This window comes from Agelaius tricolor, unplaced genomic scaffold (assembly GCF_023055355.1).
Source record: "Agelaius tricolor isolate 1412-34295 unplaced genomic scaffold, bAgeTri1.0.p SCAF_9, whole genome shotgun sequence".
Taxonomy (NCBI): Eukaryota; Metazoa; Chordata; class Aves; order Passeriformes; family Icteridae; genus Agelaius; species Agelaius tricolor.
The window spans coordinates 23,215,616-23,233,566 of record NW_027269269.1 but is presented as its reverse complement, the minus strand read 5'-3'; the positions used below and the strand labels follow the sequence as shown (position 1 = coordinate 23,233,566).

The 17,951-nt window shown below is 44.3% G+C and overlaps 1 protein-coding gene across 1 annotated transcript; it reads right to left on the bottom strand.

Annotated features, from left to right (window-relative positions):
* Positions 1–1,618: 1,618 nt before the first annotated feature.
* Positions 1,619–17,903, bottom strand: TNFRSF1A (TNF receptor superfamily member 1A). The gene is made up of 10 exons (XM_071433255.1): positions 17,508–17,903; positions 8,685–8,886; positions 8,228–8,356; positions 7,775–7,921; positions 5,790–5,871; positions 5,413–5,480; positions 5,080–5,199; positions 4,714–4,748; positions 3,748–3,904; positions 1,619–3,182 (listed from the first exon to the last, which is right to left on the bottom strand). Exons 1-10 carry the CDS (start codon positions 17,544–17,546, stop codon positions 2,881–2,883), a joined length of 1,281 nt encoding a protein of 426 aa, XP_071289356.1. The 5' UTR covers positions 17,547–17,903; the 3' UTR covers positions 1,619–2,880.
* Positions 17,904–17,951: the final 48 nt, after the last annotated feature.

Sequence of the window (17,951 nt, the reverse complement as noted above, 5' to 3'; positions counted from 1 at the left end):
CGTACGGGAGGTGCCCCAGTTCTCTCATCAACATCTTGGCCTCCTCTGGACTTGCTCCAACTGTTCCATGTCTTCCTCATGCTGCGGGACCAGAGCTGGACCCCATACAGTTAAAATGTAAATGTTCTATATACAGGTATCATTGCTTCAGCGTTAGATGTTCAATGAGTAATGGCGACAAATCAATGAAATTACATAAACAGTTGTGTTTCTCTGGGGGCTGCTCTGTCCATGCAGCAGCATGAGGAGCCTCCAGTCCCATTTTCACATATATTACCCACCCAAGTCACCTTTGTTACCTTGAAGGAATCTTCAGCATTCTCTGAAACACCTCATAGCCATGGATTTCTGTAAAATTCCTGCATGAAGCTGTTAGTACAGGATTAAATGTTTCTGAAAATCACGTATAACTAGGCCAAAAGAATGCTTGGTATTTGGGATAGTTTAGCAAGCTAGAATGTTTACAGTAACGGGGATCAGTATTTAAAGTTTCTAAGATACCTATAGGTAAGATTCGTACATGTTCATACAAGCTCAGGCTAAGCTCTAATGAAGCAGTATCAATAAGGCTGTTATAGTGATTAGTGCTACAGCTGAGATTGTGCACTTTGAACAAAACCACGGAGCTAGATTTGGGTTGCTAATACCCCTAGTTCCCGTGTGCCTCAATAAAGCACCTGCATATCATCTGTCTGTGATTACGTGTGCTCCCAAACACTAACAAAGCCACTGGCAACCCAGCAGTGGCCTGGGGCCTGCTGCTTGTGGCTTATCTTGTGCCACAAGCTTTGCAACACATGGATTTTAAATGATGTATTGAACAGTTTGAGATGGGGAAAAAACTCCAAGGCTTAGACATCACACCTGGAAAAGATTTCCGAGAATTTCCCCACTTCAAGCACTTTGAATATACCGCATGTACTTCTAACAATTATGATACTGTTGTGTTTGGTGAAAATAAATTATGAAAGAAAAAGTGTATTACAGTGAGCTTTGTACTGCCTCTGATTAAAAAAAAAAAAAAACTAAGCAACAACAATATCATCCTCAATTAAAATAAGATGTAGGCATAGCAAAACAGAGCCTCAAACTGGGAATTAAAACTGATGTCAGTTCCTGGCTTTGTCACTGATGGTCAGGAGCTTCCATGTTTCAAGCAGGAAACTTTCAAGTAGAATAGGAATAGTCCTTCCTTATTTAACATAGTGCTCTGGTTCCTCAGACAAAAACACGTAAGATTAAGATTAAAGTATAACCTATTATTATTCTTTTATTTCAAGATCTTTTCCGGTTTAAAAAGCCAGATACAAATCCAAATGACTCATTGTAAATTGCTTAAAAAGTCACTCTAAATGTGCTGGCATTCAAATTCTTGAATATCTGAGAAGACCTGCAACTGGATTTCATTTAAACCCTGCCTACTTCCTGCCCTCAGCTAGCTTCTTGTGATGTGAGGTCAGCTAAGTTTTACATACCAAAATACATAAAACTTGGGTTTGTTTTTTTTTAAATATACAAGACCACCAAACCATCTACTCTTGATGCTTCTGTAAGTTATTCCCCTTTGTCTCCCCCCAGCCACAGTCACAGAAAAGAAGCTGATATGAGCAAAACCAGAACAGAGGTAAAAATATTCACTTTAATTCAGACATTTAGTGTATTTACAATAGAAAGTTTCCTCTCTGATCAAGGGATTAGAGACTGAAAAAACCCATGTTACAAACATGTGGACAACCTGCACCTGGTGCAGGGTAGTTGATTTTTTTTCTACATCTGTTTCTCCCAGGGTAATTCTGGTTAGAAGTGATGGGGAGAGCCTGGAGATGGTCCGGATGGCCCTCACAGCCAAGCAGCAATCACAGTCCAGGAAGTAGTGTGCAGTTATTCAACAGTTGCTAAAATATCTATACAGACAAGTACGCAGTCCCATGTGCAGTTAGATTCACGGAATCATATCCAATGTAGATAAGCAGGTAGACACAAGCCTACCAGCCTGTGTGCAAGCACAGACGTGCAGAGGTGCTCATGCACAGGTACCACCTCACCCAGGCAGGTGCACACACTCCTTGCCACCCTGCACTTGGACAAACACACAGGCAGGTGTTTTGTTAATGCTAACTTACATGATTTCTAGATACAGAAAAAAAAAAAAAAACTTGAGGAAAAAAGCACCAACCCTCTCATCTGACTCACTGGCTTGGAATTCTTACTCCTCTGGAACCTGAGGGACATGGTGTGGAAAGGATGATGTCCTCCTGTTTCTCACAGAGAGAGAACCAGTTCTGAATCTCCAGGAGACTTTTGCTACAGCGATACCAACTAGTTGCTACTGGTTGACACCGAGAGGGGGCAATCCTCTCCTGCTCCCAGAAATAGGCACATCCTCCTACCACTTCCTCTTGAGTCAGATTTAGCAATCAAAAGGCTGCAATATGAGCCACTTCAACTGGTTGATCTCGCAGAAAAATAGATCTGCAAGAAGTGAGTGAGTACTCAGCTTAACCAAAGCACCCTACAAGTCTACCCACCACACGATGTGTGGAGCACCTGTTTCAGCAACAACTTGTCCATAGAAGCTGATCCATGATCAAGTCACTCAGAGCTCCTATTTGCACCTTGGTCAGACTCCACACACCACTTTCCCACTTTCTTGATGAGGTGCTCCCCTCCTTGGGAGAGGAGGTGTTGCAGACGTATGCCATGGCTTAAAGGTTGAACTACATGGTGGTTAAGAAGCAAACCTCAGCCCTCCTCCAGCATAACCTGCTGCTGTCTCCAACAAAACCAGCTGACAAGAGTTACAAAGATGGGGAGATATGGGGAAAGAAAGAGAGCTATGATCCCCTCTTAAAGGTCAAAGGCAGCCTAAGCAGAAATAGATTAAAGATGGTTGTGGAGGCTGCAAGGCTGAGGAGAGTTCTGGTTGAGCAAAGCTTCTTGAACAGCTTCGCTGCAGCCACTGAGCTCCATCTGGTTGAGAACGCAGCTGATGTGCTCCACGGTGGCGGCACGGCCCATGCGCAGTCTCCAGAGCCGGAGCATTTCGTACTGGGCGTCTCGCAGGCGCCGGTGCTCCAGCTCAATCCGCTCCAGGTCGCAGTCGCTCAGCCCCAGGCGCCGCACAAACTCCTTCCACCGCGACGGCGGCACGTGGTCCACCACCGTGTACAGAACAGCAGGGGCTGTGGACACAGAGGGAAACCCTGAGAAGCAGGATTCTGTCACCTCAAGGAGAATGGGAATAACCCAGGGCTGGAGGTTGCCTTGGTATCTTGCATTGCCTCCTCTTGTTCAAGCCTTCTCCAGTTCTCCAGAGTAATCACATAGACTCCAGACTTGCTCTTGTCCCTCAAAATGTAATGGGAATGTTTCCATATGCTCTTGTATAAGGCTATGGAGCAGAGTCAAGCACTTTTTCTTAGGGCCTTTCTGCCATACATTCTTGAAAAAGAATGAATTATTAAAATTATTCTGGGTCACTGCCCATATTGACAGCATGTCAATACATATGGCAGTCCATTTTGCTGGTAGGGAAAGGGACAACAGAAAGGCCTTGCACAGATATTTGGCATATACAGACTCACAGGCTCTGGGCGTGCTTCTGCCTTTCTACTGTGCCGCGCATGGGTACACATCCAGGTCACATACACTGGGTAAGGCCTCTCCCGCATTACTCCGAGCTGCATCTGCATAATTAGGTTCCCATTTGACTGGGGAAGAAGAGAAGGATGGAGGAGTTTCACTTACTGTCTGGAAGCTGTGTCTTCCTGGCAGGTCTGACACAGTCTGGAAACTCATGTGAACTCTGTGGCAGAGGGTCAGATGGCTGGGTTGCAATTATTGGCAATTCTGTTTCCTTCTGGGACTCAGGACAAAAGGTGGAAATTTCATTTTTTTCCTCAACCTGAAAGACACATTACATAGTCCAGAATTACCCACAGCAGCACAATACACCTGTCTCCTGCAAGCAGCCACAAGCTTTATATGCTTAAATTTATCCAAGATAGATGGGAAGTGGGTGTTGAGATTTTAATCCTTCCTACATGCCTTGTTTCAGCAGAGGACACCAAACATTTCTTTCCAGCAGAACCCAAAGAGTTTAACCTTCTTTTGGCACCATAAAACAGTAGTCCAGGAAAAAGTATTTCTTTACAAAATCAAGTAAGGCTGGTACCCAAAACCACCACCATTCTAGAAGCTCCACATGCCATCTTTCCCATCAGCCTCCTCTGTAAGGCTGTGGAAACCCCACCTCAGCTGCTGCCTGGGCACTCTTATTTGCAGAGTTACCTTGGACCTCAGACAATACTGTGAAGCAGCACTGAGAGGCTTGTGGAGTCAAGATCTGAAGTGAAATAAAATTAATTAAATCCTCCAAGCTTGGGGTACACAGAGAGAAAAGGGGATTAAGGATCAACTATCTGAACAAAATGCACCCAAAAAAAAAAAAAAAAAAAAAGAAAAAAGGAAAAAAAAAAAAAAAAGCCAGAAGTTTGAAAAGTATCCTCTAGAAGAGGGGAAGTAAAGTGTTACTGGCTCCACCCTCTACAGGAAAAGACTTCTGAGTTAAACAGCCCTATTACTCAGCTCGCTTGCAAATACAAGGCCTGAAAACAGCCCATGGGGAAAAATATTACTCCAGATCTCAGGCTAACATATTTTAAAGTGGAAGGTAAGCTACATATAAATATATATATCCATCATCTTGCTCACCTCTGATACTGGCTCCTTGGTTCTCAGTGGCAAAACTTCAAAGAAAGAAAAAAAAAAAGAAAGTAGAAATTATTTTCACTTCCTCTTGTCCCAGAGAAAACAGGAAAGCAGCTACTCACAATCCTGCCCTCAAAAATATTTTATAGCAAAATAAACATCCCAGAAATAAGCTCAAGTGTACATCCAGTCATAGCTACAGGCCTGGATGCAGAACTGCAATAACAGCCTTGGCTATTTAGCTCTTATGCTACTCTGGCCTTGCAGCAGAGCAGAGTCAGGAGATTCCACTTTGTCCCTCACACACAAAAGCACACAGAAATTGGTGTCTATCCCAGTCAATATCACTGCACATGCCACTGTACTCACCACAGGAGTAGAAAGGCCCTGTCTCACGTTTCTGGACCAGTTTCCCTACTTTACGTGCAATGCAGAGGACGAAGATAACTCCAAATATTGCAACAAGGGTGCCAAGTACAAGGTTTCCATCTGGACAAAAGGAAGAGAGCAAATGCATGAGTGACTAAGAAAAGAGGAGGTAAGTGCTAGAGGAAGAACAGCAAGTGGAGATTTGCAAATGGTAGGGAGAAAAAGTATAAGGGTTTGACAAAGTGGAAAATATAACCCTTTACAAAAGGCATTAAGAAAACAACACCCCACAATGAAAAGATTCCACTGCCCTTCAGTCCCCTGAGCACTCACTCAGCCCAGATGAGGTCGGTGAGGTAGTGACTGGGCTAGGACACAGCAAGCAGTCTTCTCCAGTGCAGCTGAAAGGGCAAATCAGAGAGGTGAGCACATGTGCCATGAAACTCTAGCCATTTCCAACCACCCTAATTAACAGACAAGTCAAGATGAGCCTGCAAAGCAGAGCAATGCAGTGTGACTTTGGGCTCTTAGCGGGCTAATGCCCACATGGAGGAGACTGGGGGTGAAGACCTACTTGCCTCAGAAAGGCAGTTAGAATACTGTAAAGTTATGCCTAGATAGAAAGTGTCATGAGAAGAATGTCCTCCCCCCATGGCGCTCCTGCTGTCCCTCCTACTCAGTGGTGGGGCATACAGAATAAAAAAGCTCACCTGTTGCAAGGCTTGCAAATATTACTACGTGACAGGAAGAATTGAGGCTTACACCTGCAAATTGCATCTTTGTTCTTTGAACCTGTAGAGGAAAAAAAAAAAGAGAAACTGTTGCCATAATATGGACAGAGAAGAAAACAAAGGGAAAAAAATCCACTCCAAAATGGATGAGGGATTATCCTTTTTTTAAGCCTGGAAAACTTCTACTGAAGAAGAGATAAAGGATTTGATCTACATATAAAAACAGAGTTGGAGGACAATAAAAGTAATAAAACTAAGAGTGCCACTGTCCTGAAGGTGGGCACCTCTGTAGAGGCTAGGAAAGGGACTATAATTACAGAGCAGCTGGAATTAGTATAATGTGCAAAAAGCAGTAAAAGTCACCCAAGTTCAAGCATGACAGGAAGGGGAAACCACATTAGTCAGGCCAAGATGAGGGAGAAGTGGTCCCTGAGCAGCTGGGACTGGTGAGGAAGTCAGTTCAGGGCAGGGAGAAATCATTACAAGTCATGGGACACATAAGCATTCTTCTGATGTCATGAGTGGAAGGGGTAAGAAATGAAAGAACTATCACTTCTAAGCAAGGCACAGGAGAGAGCCTGAATAAAACAGGTGTGGGGAGGAGCAGGCAAGAACAGTGAAGGAAGGACATCAAAAAGCATGAGAGGAGGGGAAAATGTACTAGAACAAGGAGCATGCATTCTGTTATGAGTGAGGGAGGGGAATAAACCAGTTCTACATCAGCCAAGAGGGAAGGAAGCTGCTCAAGGACAGTGTGCAATCACGACCCTCGAGGAGAAGCTTAAGCAAGGAAAGTGTGACAAGATGATTGAACACTAGAGGGAACACATTCACCAGTGAAACAGCAAACCTCACACTGGGCAGGGTAAGAGATGGGAAAGGGATCATGAGCAGCACAGTTTGCAAAGAAGACAGGATAGCTTTAAGACAAGGTAGGATTGGGATGTGGGAGCAGCTGGACTGGAAGCATGGGCCTGTGGGATAATTAAAGAACAATGACTAAATTAATTATAATTGTATCTTTGGTACAGATCTGGTACAGATCATGAGCAGCTGAATAAGATGTTGAGAGGGTATGTGTGTTCTTGGGCTGGAAGACAGCCCCTAAGGAATATATCTACGTGCAGATTTGGAAGACCAGTCAGGGTGTGAATGGGCACAGATGTGTGATGTCTTGTTTGGCTGCACAGTCAGATCTGCCTGTGCAACCTTATGAAAGAGCTAATCAAGGAAATAAAGTCAGTTCATGTTGCATCCAATAGTGACTCGTGCTTTCTCAGTCCTCACATCAAAAGAAGACATTTAAGTGACATGGAAAGAATTAGACTACAGACAGCAGTGTTTGTTAAGATCTCTGATTCCTGACTTTGGGACAGCTAACACAAGTACTTCTCCCAGACACTGGCATCATCCCAAGGTAATGCCCAATTCCACTGGGTATAGTTCAGTATTACTAGCAGCTCTTTACTTTAGAACACTGCACAGAAGACTGTGGTTGCTCAGCAATTAGTTCAGTTCAGACAAGCAGTTCAGCTGAGCACCAAGGCCAGAGGTATTTTCATCCATTGCACTCAAAGTGCTTCCAGCAGTTGGTAGGGGAAATGCAGTGAGCATCAGGAGAAAAACAAACAAGGAAGTCAAGGGGAAAGAACTTTATGTTCTAGAACATAAAGACCTTGCTTCAGGACAGGCAAAGCAGAGGCACCAAAATTAAGTAGAAAGTAGCTCCTCACAACAGCCAAAACCAAGAAACAGTTCAAGGACAAAAGAAAGCAGCTATGATAGGAAACAGTGATTGATGCCAGAGCAGGCAAAAAATAGCAGTCTTTCTGGGGAAAGAGGGCAGACAAACCCCAGAGTTGTTCCCAAACCACAATCCTTTCAGTGCAAGGCACTGCCGCATATCAGAAAGTCTACTCTACTACAGTACATCTGCACTGGAGCCATAACCATGCCATACTCACAGCTGGCAATAATCCCATCGGCACATGAGCTGCAGTTCCTACACTGGAAGTATTCAGACTCAGAATCAATCAGATACTGATTCTTCTGACACCCACATACAGTATCTTGCTTTGGGGTGCAGGGGGTCTCTACTATCTGCTGGAGTGCTGAGGAAAGAAAGGAGAAATTATTACTCCAGCCTCTTCCTTCACCTTCAACTGAGAGCACTGTCATGATCATAGATATTGTTATCCCCTAATTTTCACAGAAAAAGGCCAGAAAGGCCTGCAAACTATATCTCAGACAGTTCCAGTTTGGTAAACCTTATTCCTGCTGTCCCAAATCCATCCCCATACACTGTCTTACCCATTCAACTGCTTACTTTTCCAAGCTCCCTTGCTCACCTTGCCATCCCCTCCAGCCCTCATCCACCCCCATTTTCCTCAGATCCTGCAGATCTGGCAGTGCCTCACCTGTACGACAGCGTTTGCACTGGAAGCATTTAGACATGGTGTTATCAACAGCTGTGAATGTGCCATTGGCACATGGAAGACAGACAGTTGCCTGGTCAGGCCCTTCACAGTCTTTTGCCTTGTAGGTACCTGCAAGAAAATCACTTAGCAGAGCTCTGACAGGAAGGCAAATGCATTGTCTTAGGGAGGACAGGAGTCACTGGTTCCTCAAAGAAACCCTGGAGTTGATGCCATAAGGACCAAGTATGCCTCCCCTCACCAGTGTGAATGACACTGAGAGCCCATAAAAGGAGAAAAGGAATAAGAATAAATAAAAGAAATAAGAATTTATCTGGGTAGGGATAGGTAGCAAGCGAAGGGAGAGCTGATTAGCTGTAGGAAAGAGACAGTTTGAGAGTGCAGGACCGGGAAATGCCTCCCAGGTGAAAGTCACTACTACTGTATTTATTTAGTGTACCTGCATGACACCTCATGCAGCAGTGGGTCCTTTTGGGGTGTAGGTATTGTCCCAGTTGACAGCGCGTCTGTTTCTTTTCTCTCCTCAAAGAGTTAGGGGGGTCTTTTCCATCCAAAGCTACCCGACGGACTTGCACTCTATATGGCACTGGAGTAATTTCTACAGATTCCTTTGTCAACACACAGACAAATATTAGAATAACCTGTAAATAGAGAGGGAGGGAGGGAGAGGAGAGAAACAAGGTGAGAAAACATTCTATCCTCCTGCACGCTGCACCTCTGATTTTAGCACTTAGAATTACATCATATCATGAGTTCAGTTTACTTGGCTAATTCTGGTAACGGGACACTCCACTGGCAAATATGTGTGGGGAGATGATTTACAAAAATAAACCCCAACAAACCAATGCCTGCCATCTGTGATATTAATATACCATTCAATGGCCTCTATGGTAAACTGGTTGTATATAAAACCAATATTTTTCATTATGTACATTTTATACATGGAATGCCTCAAAAATGCTGCAGCTTGCATGAAAGTTACACAAGAGCAAAGAAATATTTTTATTAAGGAAGGCAGTAAAGTTGTCCATGTAGAAACAGTGCCACAGAGAAGAATGCATCCAGTACTTGCAGTTCCACTGAATAAATACACAAGATGGGAAGTTTGGAATAACATGGCAAAAGAGGATCTCACTGCCTACTAAGTACAGGAAATCTTCCAAAACGCCTCCTGAGCAAGCCAAACCTAGAAACATGGGAAAGTTAGGATTTTGATTCTTCCCCGTGTCAAATGTTCATTCTTTCTCTTAAAATGCAGCTGTTAACAATCAGCCCGTACAGTTCGACACAAAAATGAGCAGTTTCTTCTTTTTTAACACTGTTAAGATTTGATTTCTATTTTTCCACTTGAAAGTTACTGTTATCAAGCCAATCTTAACAGAAATATTAGGATTGGCATGACTGCCACATGACTGTAAGAGAGGGTGACTTTGTACACCCACACACACATGAACCAGGGGTTAAAAGCACAGCTGCACCAATAATGAGGATGCTGTTCCCTGGACACTGTTTGCAGGACACAGTTCCCAGCACTGAAATTGAGAAATATACTGTTTATGTAATGGCCAAAAGGCCTCCCCTACGGTAAGAGGACAGCATAAATGACTCATCAGCAAAAGATCCTGTACCAGAAGGATGGTAAGGAGATTGCAGTGTATCACAAACACAACCCCTCTGCTTCTTGGCCCAATAGAAAAACAGACCTCAAGCATGCATTTCAAACATTCAGATAAAGAAAAAACATACAACAACAAAAAGGTTTAAAAAATCCCAACAAATCAAAACCAGGTCAAAACTTGGTCCAAGATTCATGAAACCTGAAGTCAGCAAGTTTCTACAGCAAAGACCCATCCCATACCAACCAATGACTCCTGAAGAGTATGAAAGATTTGTCCAAAAACTACTTTATAGTACCATGAAGAAGCCCAGCAGTCTGATGAAAACTTGACAACCTGCATCCCTTGTCATCCTCTTTGCACACAAGTGATCCTGGCCACACTGGACATCCATGTGTTGATGCTTCTGAGTATGGTACAGACGTACCAATGAACTCTATGCATCAGATCAAGTGAATGATGAAAATCAACTAATAATTTTTGCAAATGAACATCGCCCTGCCAATATAATCTCACACAAAGTTTTACTATACTACCTCCCCTGCAATTGTAATGTTTTCCCAGCTTGTTTTTTTGAAATAGTTTTTTTTTAAGATGCCCAGCATTACAAGCACAGCTTCAGAGTTCTTTTTTTTTTTTTTTGCTTTTTTTTTTTTTTTTGCTTTTTCAGCGAGGACACTTAGAGCAAAAGCAAAGTAAACCAATTTTGTGGTAGCAAGCTCACCAAAAGATACATAGAATAAAATCATTTTGACAGCCCTACACTGTTCTGTTTCTCTTTCAGAATTAAAGCCTTGGGGGAGAAAGGTACATACTTAAAAGCAACTTAAAACCTCAAGAAGGATGGGATTTGCAACTCTGACAAAACTAAAACATTGTTTTTTGGAGAGCTCTGACACATTCAATAGACCAGATGCTAAAATGGTGAACAGGAAAAAAGAGAACCACATATTTAAATAGATATCATTTCCGACTTCATTAGTTGACCACAGCATAATTGTAAGCTCTCCAACAACTCCTCAGAGGAACTAAAAATTGTTTCAGCAGCTGACATTACAAGATTTATTGCTTGCAGGAAAATGGATAGAAGATCCTTCACACAGATGGTCTGACACACAGTAACAATAAAAACATTCTGATTCTCTAGCTAGTGATTAATCCCCTGATACAAGAACATAAACAGTCACTCCATAAGTCACACAAATCAGCAATAGAAAGAAGATAAAAGCATCAAAGATTAAGCCAAAAATACAGAGAAAATTGGTCAGATACACCTTCAAAGCCAAAAGAAAACAGAAGTGGTTTTCATTTTTCAGATTAAGTGAAAACATGTCTGTAAGTGTCATCAAAGCAGAGTTAACATGTTACTGAACACAATTTGAGGAACAGAAATTTACAGGCCGGGAGTGACTCACACCCCAATGACTCGGCCATCCAGCAAAATCATTCACATGATGGAAAACCACCAAAACACCACCATCTTAATAAGCAGCTCCCCAAGCCATTCAGCAATACACTGATTTATACCAATGAACAACTTCATCAAATTCAGGTAATACATGAAATTAGCACAGTCAGTTCTGTTTCAGTTGGAAGGCACAGAACCTGTGGTATAAGAACTGTAACAACCATATTACAGAGCTGATGAACTACAGAACTGATCAAAATCCTCAGCAAAACCAACCTAAGAGGATATGAACATGACCACACAGCAACCACTTGGTAGTGAAAGAGTGACCCAATGAAGAGTAAGAAGACCCGATATAGTATTGCTTTTTTATCCAGATTCTTGCTTGAGAGATAGGGAGTTTAGATCATAAGGATGATACTGCCCAGGAATTTCTTTGTTGGGGATCCCTCTTTTGAGGCACCTGGTTTAAGCTACCATGTAACACAGCTAATTTGTACCAACAAATCTGTCTGATGGAGAAAAGAACCTAATTTTAAAAAATTCTTTTGCAGTTCCCCTCCTCTGGACACATTCAAGGACCTTCAAATCCTTAAATTGTGAGGCTCTCAACTGCTCCCAGCACTCCGGGTGAGGCCGCAGCAGTGCTGAGCACAGCGGGTGATGGATGATCCCCCCTCTGCCCGCCTGTGCTCTGTGTTTGATGCCCCCAGGACACGGTTCCTGCCCTCTGGGCTGTGCCCTGCTGGCTCTCACTGAGCTGCTGCTGCCCCCAGCACCCCCAGGGCCCTCCCTGCAGGGCGCTCTGCAGACACTCCTGTCACAGGTTGTACTTGTGCCCAGAACTAACTCTGTCCCCGTATTCAGGATCCAGCATTTGGACTTGCTCAAGTTCATTCCAATTATCATTGCTCAATGCTCCAATTTATCTAGAATAAATATATTGAACAGAACTAGAATTGAGCCCTGAGAAACACTGCTGGCGATCAGTTGCCAGCCAGATTTAGCTCTGAAGCCTCAAGTCATTGATAAGAGTTTGCCTAGGCAAAGTTTAGAGGTCTTCTGCAAGTGAAATAAGCTGAATATCCATTGTTAGATCTACAGCACACTCCACTCGCCAGGATCAAAAAAAACAGTAGCCACTAAGCAACTTCCCAGAGATAATGTGTATTACCTAAGCCAAGTGGTAATTCAAGCCACGTGTGATGCACACCACTGATTCATACCTACTCAGCCATTTCAGTCAGCAGGGACTACCCAGGGAAAACAGAGTCAGCAGAAACTCTGGGGTTTACTTATGAAACTGCTGCAGGAATAACCAAAATATGGCAGAACGCTGCTTCCTTAAAACATTCCACCCCTCTGGATGACAGCTGCACGTTTCCTCACACATAAGGCAACCCTAGTTCCTTCCCATGCCCTCACGCCAGCACTTACTGCCCAGCACTTCATCTACAATGAAAACAGACACAGCACAAGCCCTAAAGCTCTTCTGTGCAACGTTTTGACAGCTGAGACAGGAGTTAGGAGTCTTTCCACAATTTTCACACTCAAATATTCTTAGATTACTGCCACCACTAGAATTTGCACAAGGTTGGAGGGAGCAGGTATACAGTGACACACAGGTCATTTTGCCATCTTTAATACTGTTGCTTCAATATTCCTTGAGAAAACAGTACAACATACTACTAGTTATAACTATCTGTACTGTGTTGTAAATAATTGTGAATTAAGTCTTTTAGTCTCAGCATTATCATCATCAATGAAACCAGTATTTTATTCATATATTTTGTCATCCTTAATCTTCATGGACCAAGTTGCACAAAAATTCCATTGTAATAACTTAATCAACCACTTCTCCCAAAAAAGGCTTCCAGCTTGCAAATTCCATTTTTAAACTAATTAATTATCAATTACCTGCAAATTAGAGGCATTATGAGTCATTAGAGTGTCTCAAAATATTTTGTTACAGCAAGTTACCTTGGCTTAAGAATCCAGCATGATACATACCCCATGCACAAGTATTCTACACATAAATCATCTTTAATCATCATCATAAATCATCTGTCAGCCTTTTTAATGAGTCATAAAAATTAGTCAGCTTGGAGGCTTGGGCAAAAAACAGTACTTGCTCAGACTAATGAGGTACCAAAGAAATCAGAGTACAGGATTTACTCTTATGTTCTTTGTCTGGTTCAGCCATTTCCAAAAGCTCTTTGAGGTTAGCATTTGTTTTAGTTTGCTATACAAAGATGAAAGGGAAACCAGAACTTCTGCTTTACACATTGAGAAATGTGTATTAAAGCAACATTTACAGGAAGCTTTTGTCATTGCTCTCTAAAAACTGAAAAGGACAAAAGAAGGCTACAAGAACTACTATTATAAATAATCCTCATTTTATGAAGATCAGATGAAAGAATGCTGTATTTCAGGCCTTGTCTAAATTCAGGAGACTAGTAATAGCTTTGATACAATGAAGAAAGGCCTTAGAAATCTTAACTTAAAAATCAAAAGAAAACTGTGATTATCTATAAAGACTGTGGACTTCATACCCTAAAACATCATAAAGTATATAAAGTTAGAAGGCTTTATTTCATATTAGTAAAGATTAGGAAAATAATGGAGAAGTCAGTAGGTGATAACAACCATAAGAAAATTTCTTTGGAAGCTTTCCCTCCAAGGACTCTGTGGTGGACACTCTGTGGTGGACACTGTGTCAGAGTGCCACATTCAACACCTCAGCACTTGGCCTGCCTGTGTTCAGGGCTGAGTTCCACTGTGCTGCTGCACAGCCTCACATCAGAGCACTGATGGAGCAGGAGCCAGGGGAAGGCTGATCAGGGGATCCTTACTTTTCCATCCTGAAATGATTTTCAGCTGGGCATGAGCCCTGGGCCCCTGCCCACGCTGTGCCACAGACCTGCTCATGCCCCTTGTCAGTGACTCACTAGGTGAATTTCCAAGTCAGGTAATTGTCAAATGCCAAGTCCTACTCATTGGAAAAGGCAGATTCCTGTTTGGTTTACTAGGAAAATGTAGTGACATTGCTTTGAGATGTGCTTTCCACTGTCAGGTTCCTAAGAACATAACACAAGGATATGTGTCAGCAAAGGAAGCACTCAGCTATCCAGGGATTATGGAAGAGAACACGAGGCATCTGCCCCAAATACAAACAAAGCCTCTTTGACTAAAGAAAATGGGTAAGAAAGAGCAAAGTGACAACACTGGGTTTACCACAAATAATACTGCTAATGCAGAAAATTGATTACTTAATGAAAAGGGAAAGGTATCCAGACTGATGGTACTGGTTACCTGTGAGAACAAAAATTGTCATGTAAGTGTACCTAGCACAGACCCTAATATAAACATTTCATTTGGCTATAAGTAGTTAGTCTTAAAAATAGAAATTCAAATTAGATTAATAAGCAGTAAAAGTTCAGTTAATCTTATTGGAGAAAACAATCAGAAATGCAATCAAATGCTATGAATTATTAGGAAAGGATGTGAGAGCAAAACCAAGAGTGTTGTTATGACAATATATAAAGGATTGAATCTTGACTGTAGTACTGGTCCCCAATCTTAAGAATATAAATTAACCCAGATATAATATAAAAGAAAGTAAAAAGGACCATCATTGGTACAGACTGACTGCCACAAAGGGAATGATAAAATATACCAGTGTATAAAAGAGAAACCTGAGCCAAGGATACTGTAGCAGGCTCAAAGCCAGAATGCCAAAGAGAAGATGAACTGGGATGAGTGTTCTCTGTCTCCTCCAATACAAGAACTAAGAGGCATTACATAAGACAAGCAGCAGAGAGGTTCAAAACAAAATACAGGGAGGTACTTTTACAGCCAACATGTAGCTGAGGTGTGGGACTCCATGAGAGAGTGCTGGCTCTGCCAGAAACCTGTCCTGGTTCCAAAATTGATCACCACACCCATAGCAGAAGGGAAAAAAAAAACAAGCCATAGTAAGGGATGCAAAATATGAAGACGCCATTTCAACTTGGAAATTCCTACAGTCCCAGGCCCCTGGAAGCCAGGAAAGTATTCTTATTTTTCATTGCTGTACACTTGCCCTGCTCCAGAACCCTTGGCAGACACCTGTGACTGGTCACTACTGGAAACAGGCTGGTGGCCCAACAGCTCTTTCTTACAATGCACTCTTGGTGGCCTGGTTTTCAATTTGTATATAATGTAGCTTCTAACTTCAAAATGGCAGTTTCTCCCTTTACTTTGAAAATAAATCAGTGTCAGAAGTACCCTTATGGCTATTTTGTCTTTTTTCTTCATAAAACAGAATTTTCTTTAATAAATAAAACTACCATTATTATTTTTCTTTTAATGAGACAGAAAATATCCTGGCCTCAGTGAAGATGGATGCAAGTTTGTCCACTATAAAAGCTAGAAGTGCATGGGGAAAACACAGAGCACCTGAAAATTAATTTAAGGGCAGGCAGAAAGAGTGAATGCATGGAAACAGGCTACAGGAAATTTTGAAGAATCACAGGAAACATACAGGAATCAGAAGAGTAGAAGGGAGGCATCAGGGGACCAAGAAGGGCTATGAGGGCAAACAGGATGATATGCAACATAAATGACAGTGGATGGGCATGCAATAAAGTGAGAATGAGACCTGTAAAAAAGAAATCCCACTGAAGGACACTTCCTCCAATGTCTTATTTAACTGAAGATAATATAATGAATTTGAGGAATCCAATAGATCTTTCTCTTTTTTTTGCCAACTGAATGAATAATATCACATATAGTACTGATTTGCACCAAAACGTGTGCACCTCTATTCTTAAGCCAGAAATACACTTTTCAGGTTTGCTATCTGCTTTGAAATCTGTCCATAAGTCAACATAAGTCCATAAGTTTATGTGTCCTACCTAGGTCCCAAGATGGTTAAGTGATGCACAGCTAGAGTCAAGGTATTCCTTCTCCTCAGTTTTAGGTGTGTTGGCCTGCAACTGCTAACTTTAAGTCTACTACCAGGTTTCCAAACCTTTCAAGCATTAAAAAAAGCCCCAAGACCAAATCCAAACCCTTCTGGAAGGTAACTTTGCCCACATTGCAACTTTTCAAATTAACAACTAAGCCAACATTACAAGTCCAGTGCAGCCAAGTGCAGGTGCGCATTACTAGGATGCTCAGGTATTTAAGGATAAACAGTTTGACGCTGCAACCTCTACAGCAGAATTTATAGCCATGTCATGATGCTGAGTGACACCACTCCACTGTCCCAGCTTTAGCACACATCTGCTGATACTCGATAGCCATTCACGTCTGGCAATCAGGCTATTCATAAAATTCTCCGATATCTTTTACAACTTTTTCGCCCGCAAAATCACAACAGGCAGCTTAAAAGTCTTGCCCCACGAAGCCCGGGAAGGCTAAAGAAGATCTACCGGCAGAGCTGAACTTGCTCTTATACAAATCCCGTGGTTTGGGGCGTAGCTACAACCCTCTAATCTCTGTTTAGACGCCCGCAGAGTGGCATTTGTGTGCGCTCGGCTGCGCAGCAAAGCGGGGGCGGCTCATCGCCGGTCCCCGCACGGCGGCGGAGGGAGCGGAGCGGCTCCGATCCCGGCCGGACGCTCGGTGTCCCGGCGAGCCCCGCCGTCCGGACCGCCCCGCGCGTTAACGGCCGCGCCGCGGGCTTCGGGGAATCCGCCGCCGTTCCTGTAAGCCCAGACGCCTTCTCCCTGAGTCAGGGATAAATCCCGGGAACGGCGCCAGAGAACTCGGTGCCCGGAGGGGAGCGGAGGGAGGGGAGCGGCGAGCCCGGCGGTGCCGCTGCCCGGCAGCCCCGCGGGCACCCGGCGGATGGCGCGGCTGGGCTGCCCGTCCCGCTACCGCCGCTCCTGCCGCTCCGGCGCCGGCACCAGCCTCCCCTGCGACGACGACCGCCCGCCTCGCCCTGCCGCAGACTCGCCGAGCCCTCCCCCGCCGCCGCCCGCCCCGGCATGGGGCTGCCGAGAGGAGAGCCCCAGCGCCCCGGAGAGGGCGAGCAGAAAGCGGGCTGGGCGCAGAGCAGCAGCGATCGGGAGCCCGACGGCGGCCGGGAGGGTGGAAGAGAGCCCGGGCCCGAAAGCTCGACGGCGGACACCGCTCAGCGGACCCGCGGCGGGCTGCAGATCGCCGGGACCGGAGGTGTCGCCGGGCGAGGCGGTGTCCCGCCGGCGCACGGCCCCACTCCGCCGGGAGCGGCGAAGTCCCCGCCGTGCCTTACCGTCCCCAGCGAGGAGCGCGGCAGCGCCGGGCCGCGCATGGCTCCGCGGGCCGCTACATCCCCGAGGCAGGGTCCCCTGCGTGCAGAGAAAGCCGCCCCAGCCGTACCCAGCGGCGGCCGGAGCAGCGCGGAGGGTGACTACCCCGTCTCCAACTTCCTGGCAGCGGCAGCAGGAAAGAGAGCGGCGAGCGGGAGGCGGCCCGGAGCCCCGGCGAGCCCCGCCCGCCCTCCGCCGGGCCAGGACCGGCGTCGGCAGTATTCCTTAAAAACCCCGATGGACGAGCTGAAGAAAAGCAACGGATGGGGCATCGAGTGGCTAAAGCTGCTAGAAAACACAAGGGAAAGGAGTCAGAGGAGGTCTGCTGAAATCTTAAAGTTCTTGACGCAGGAGTGTTTCACTCTTCAGCTGTACTTTCCACGTGAAAATTAACCATGTACTTATAA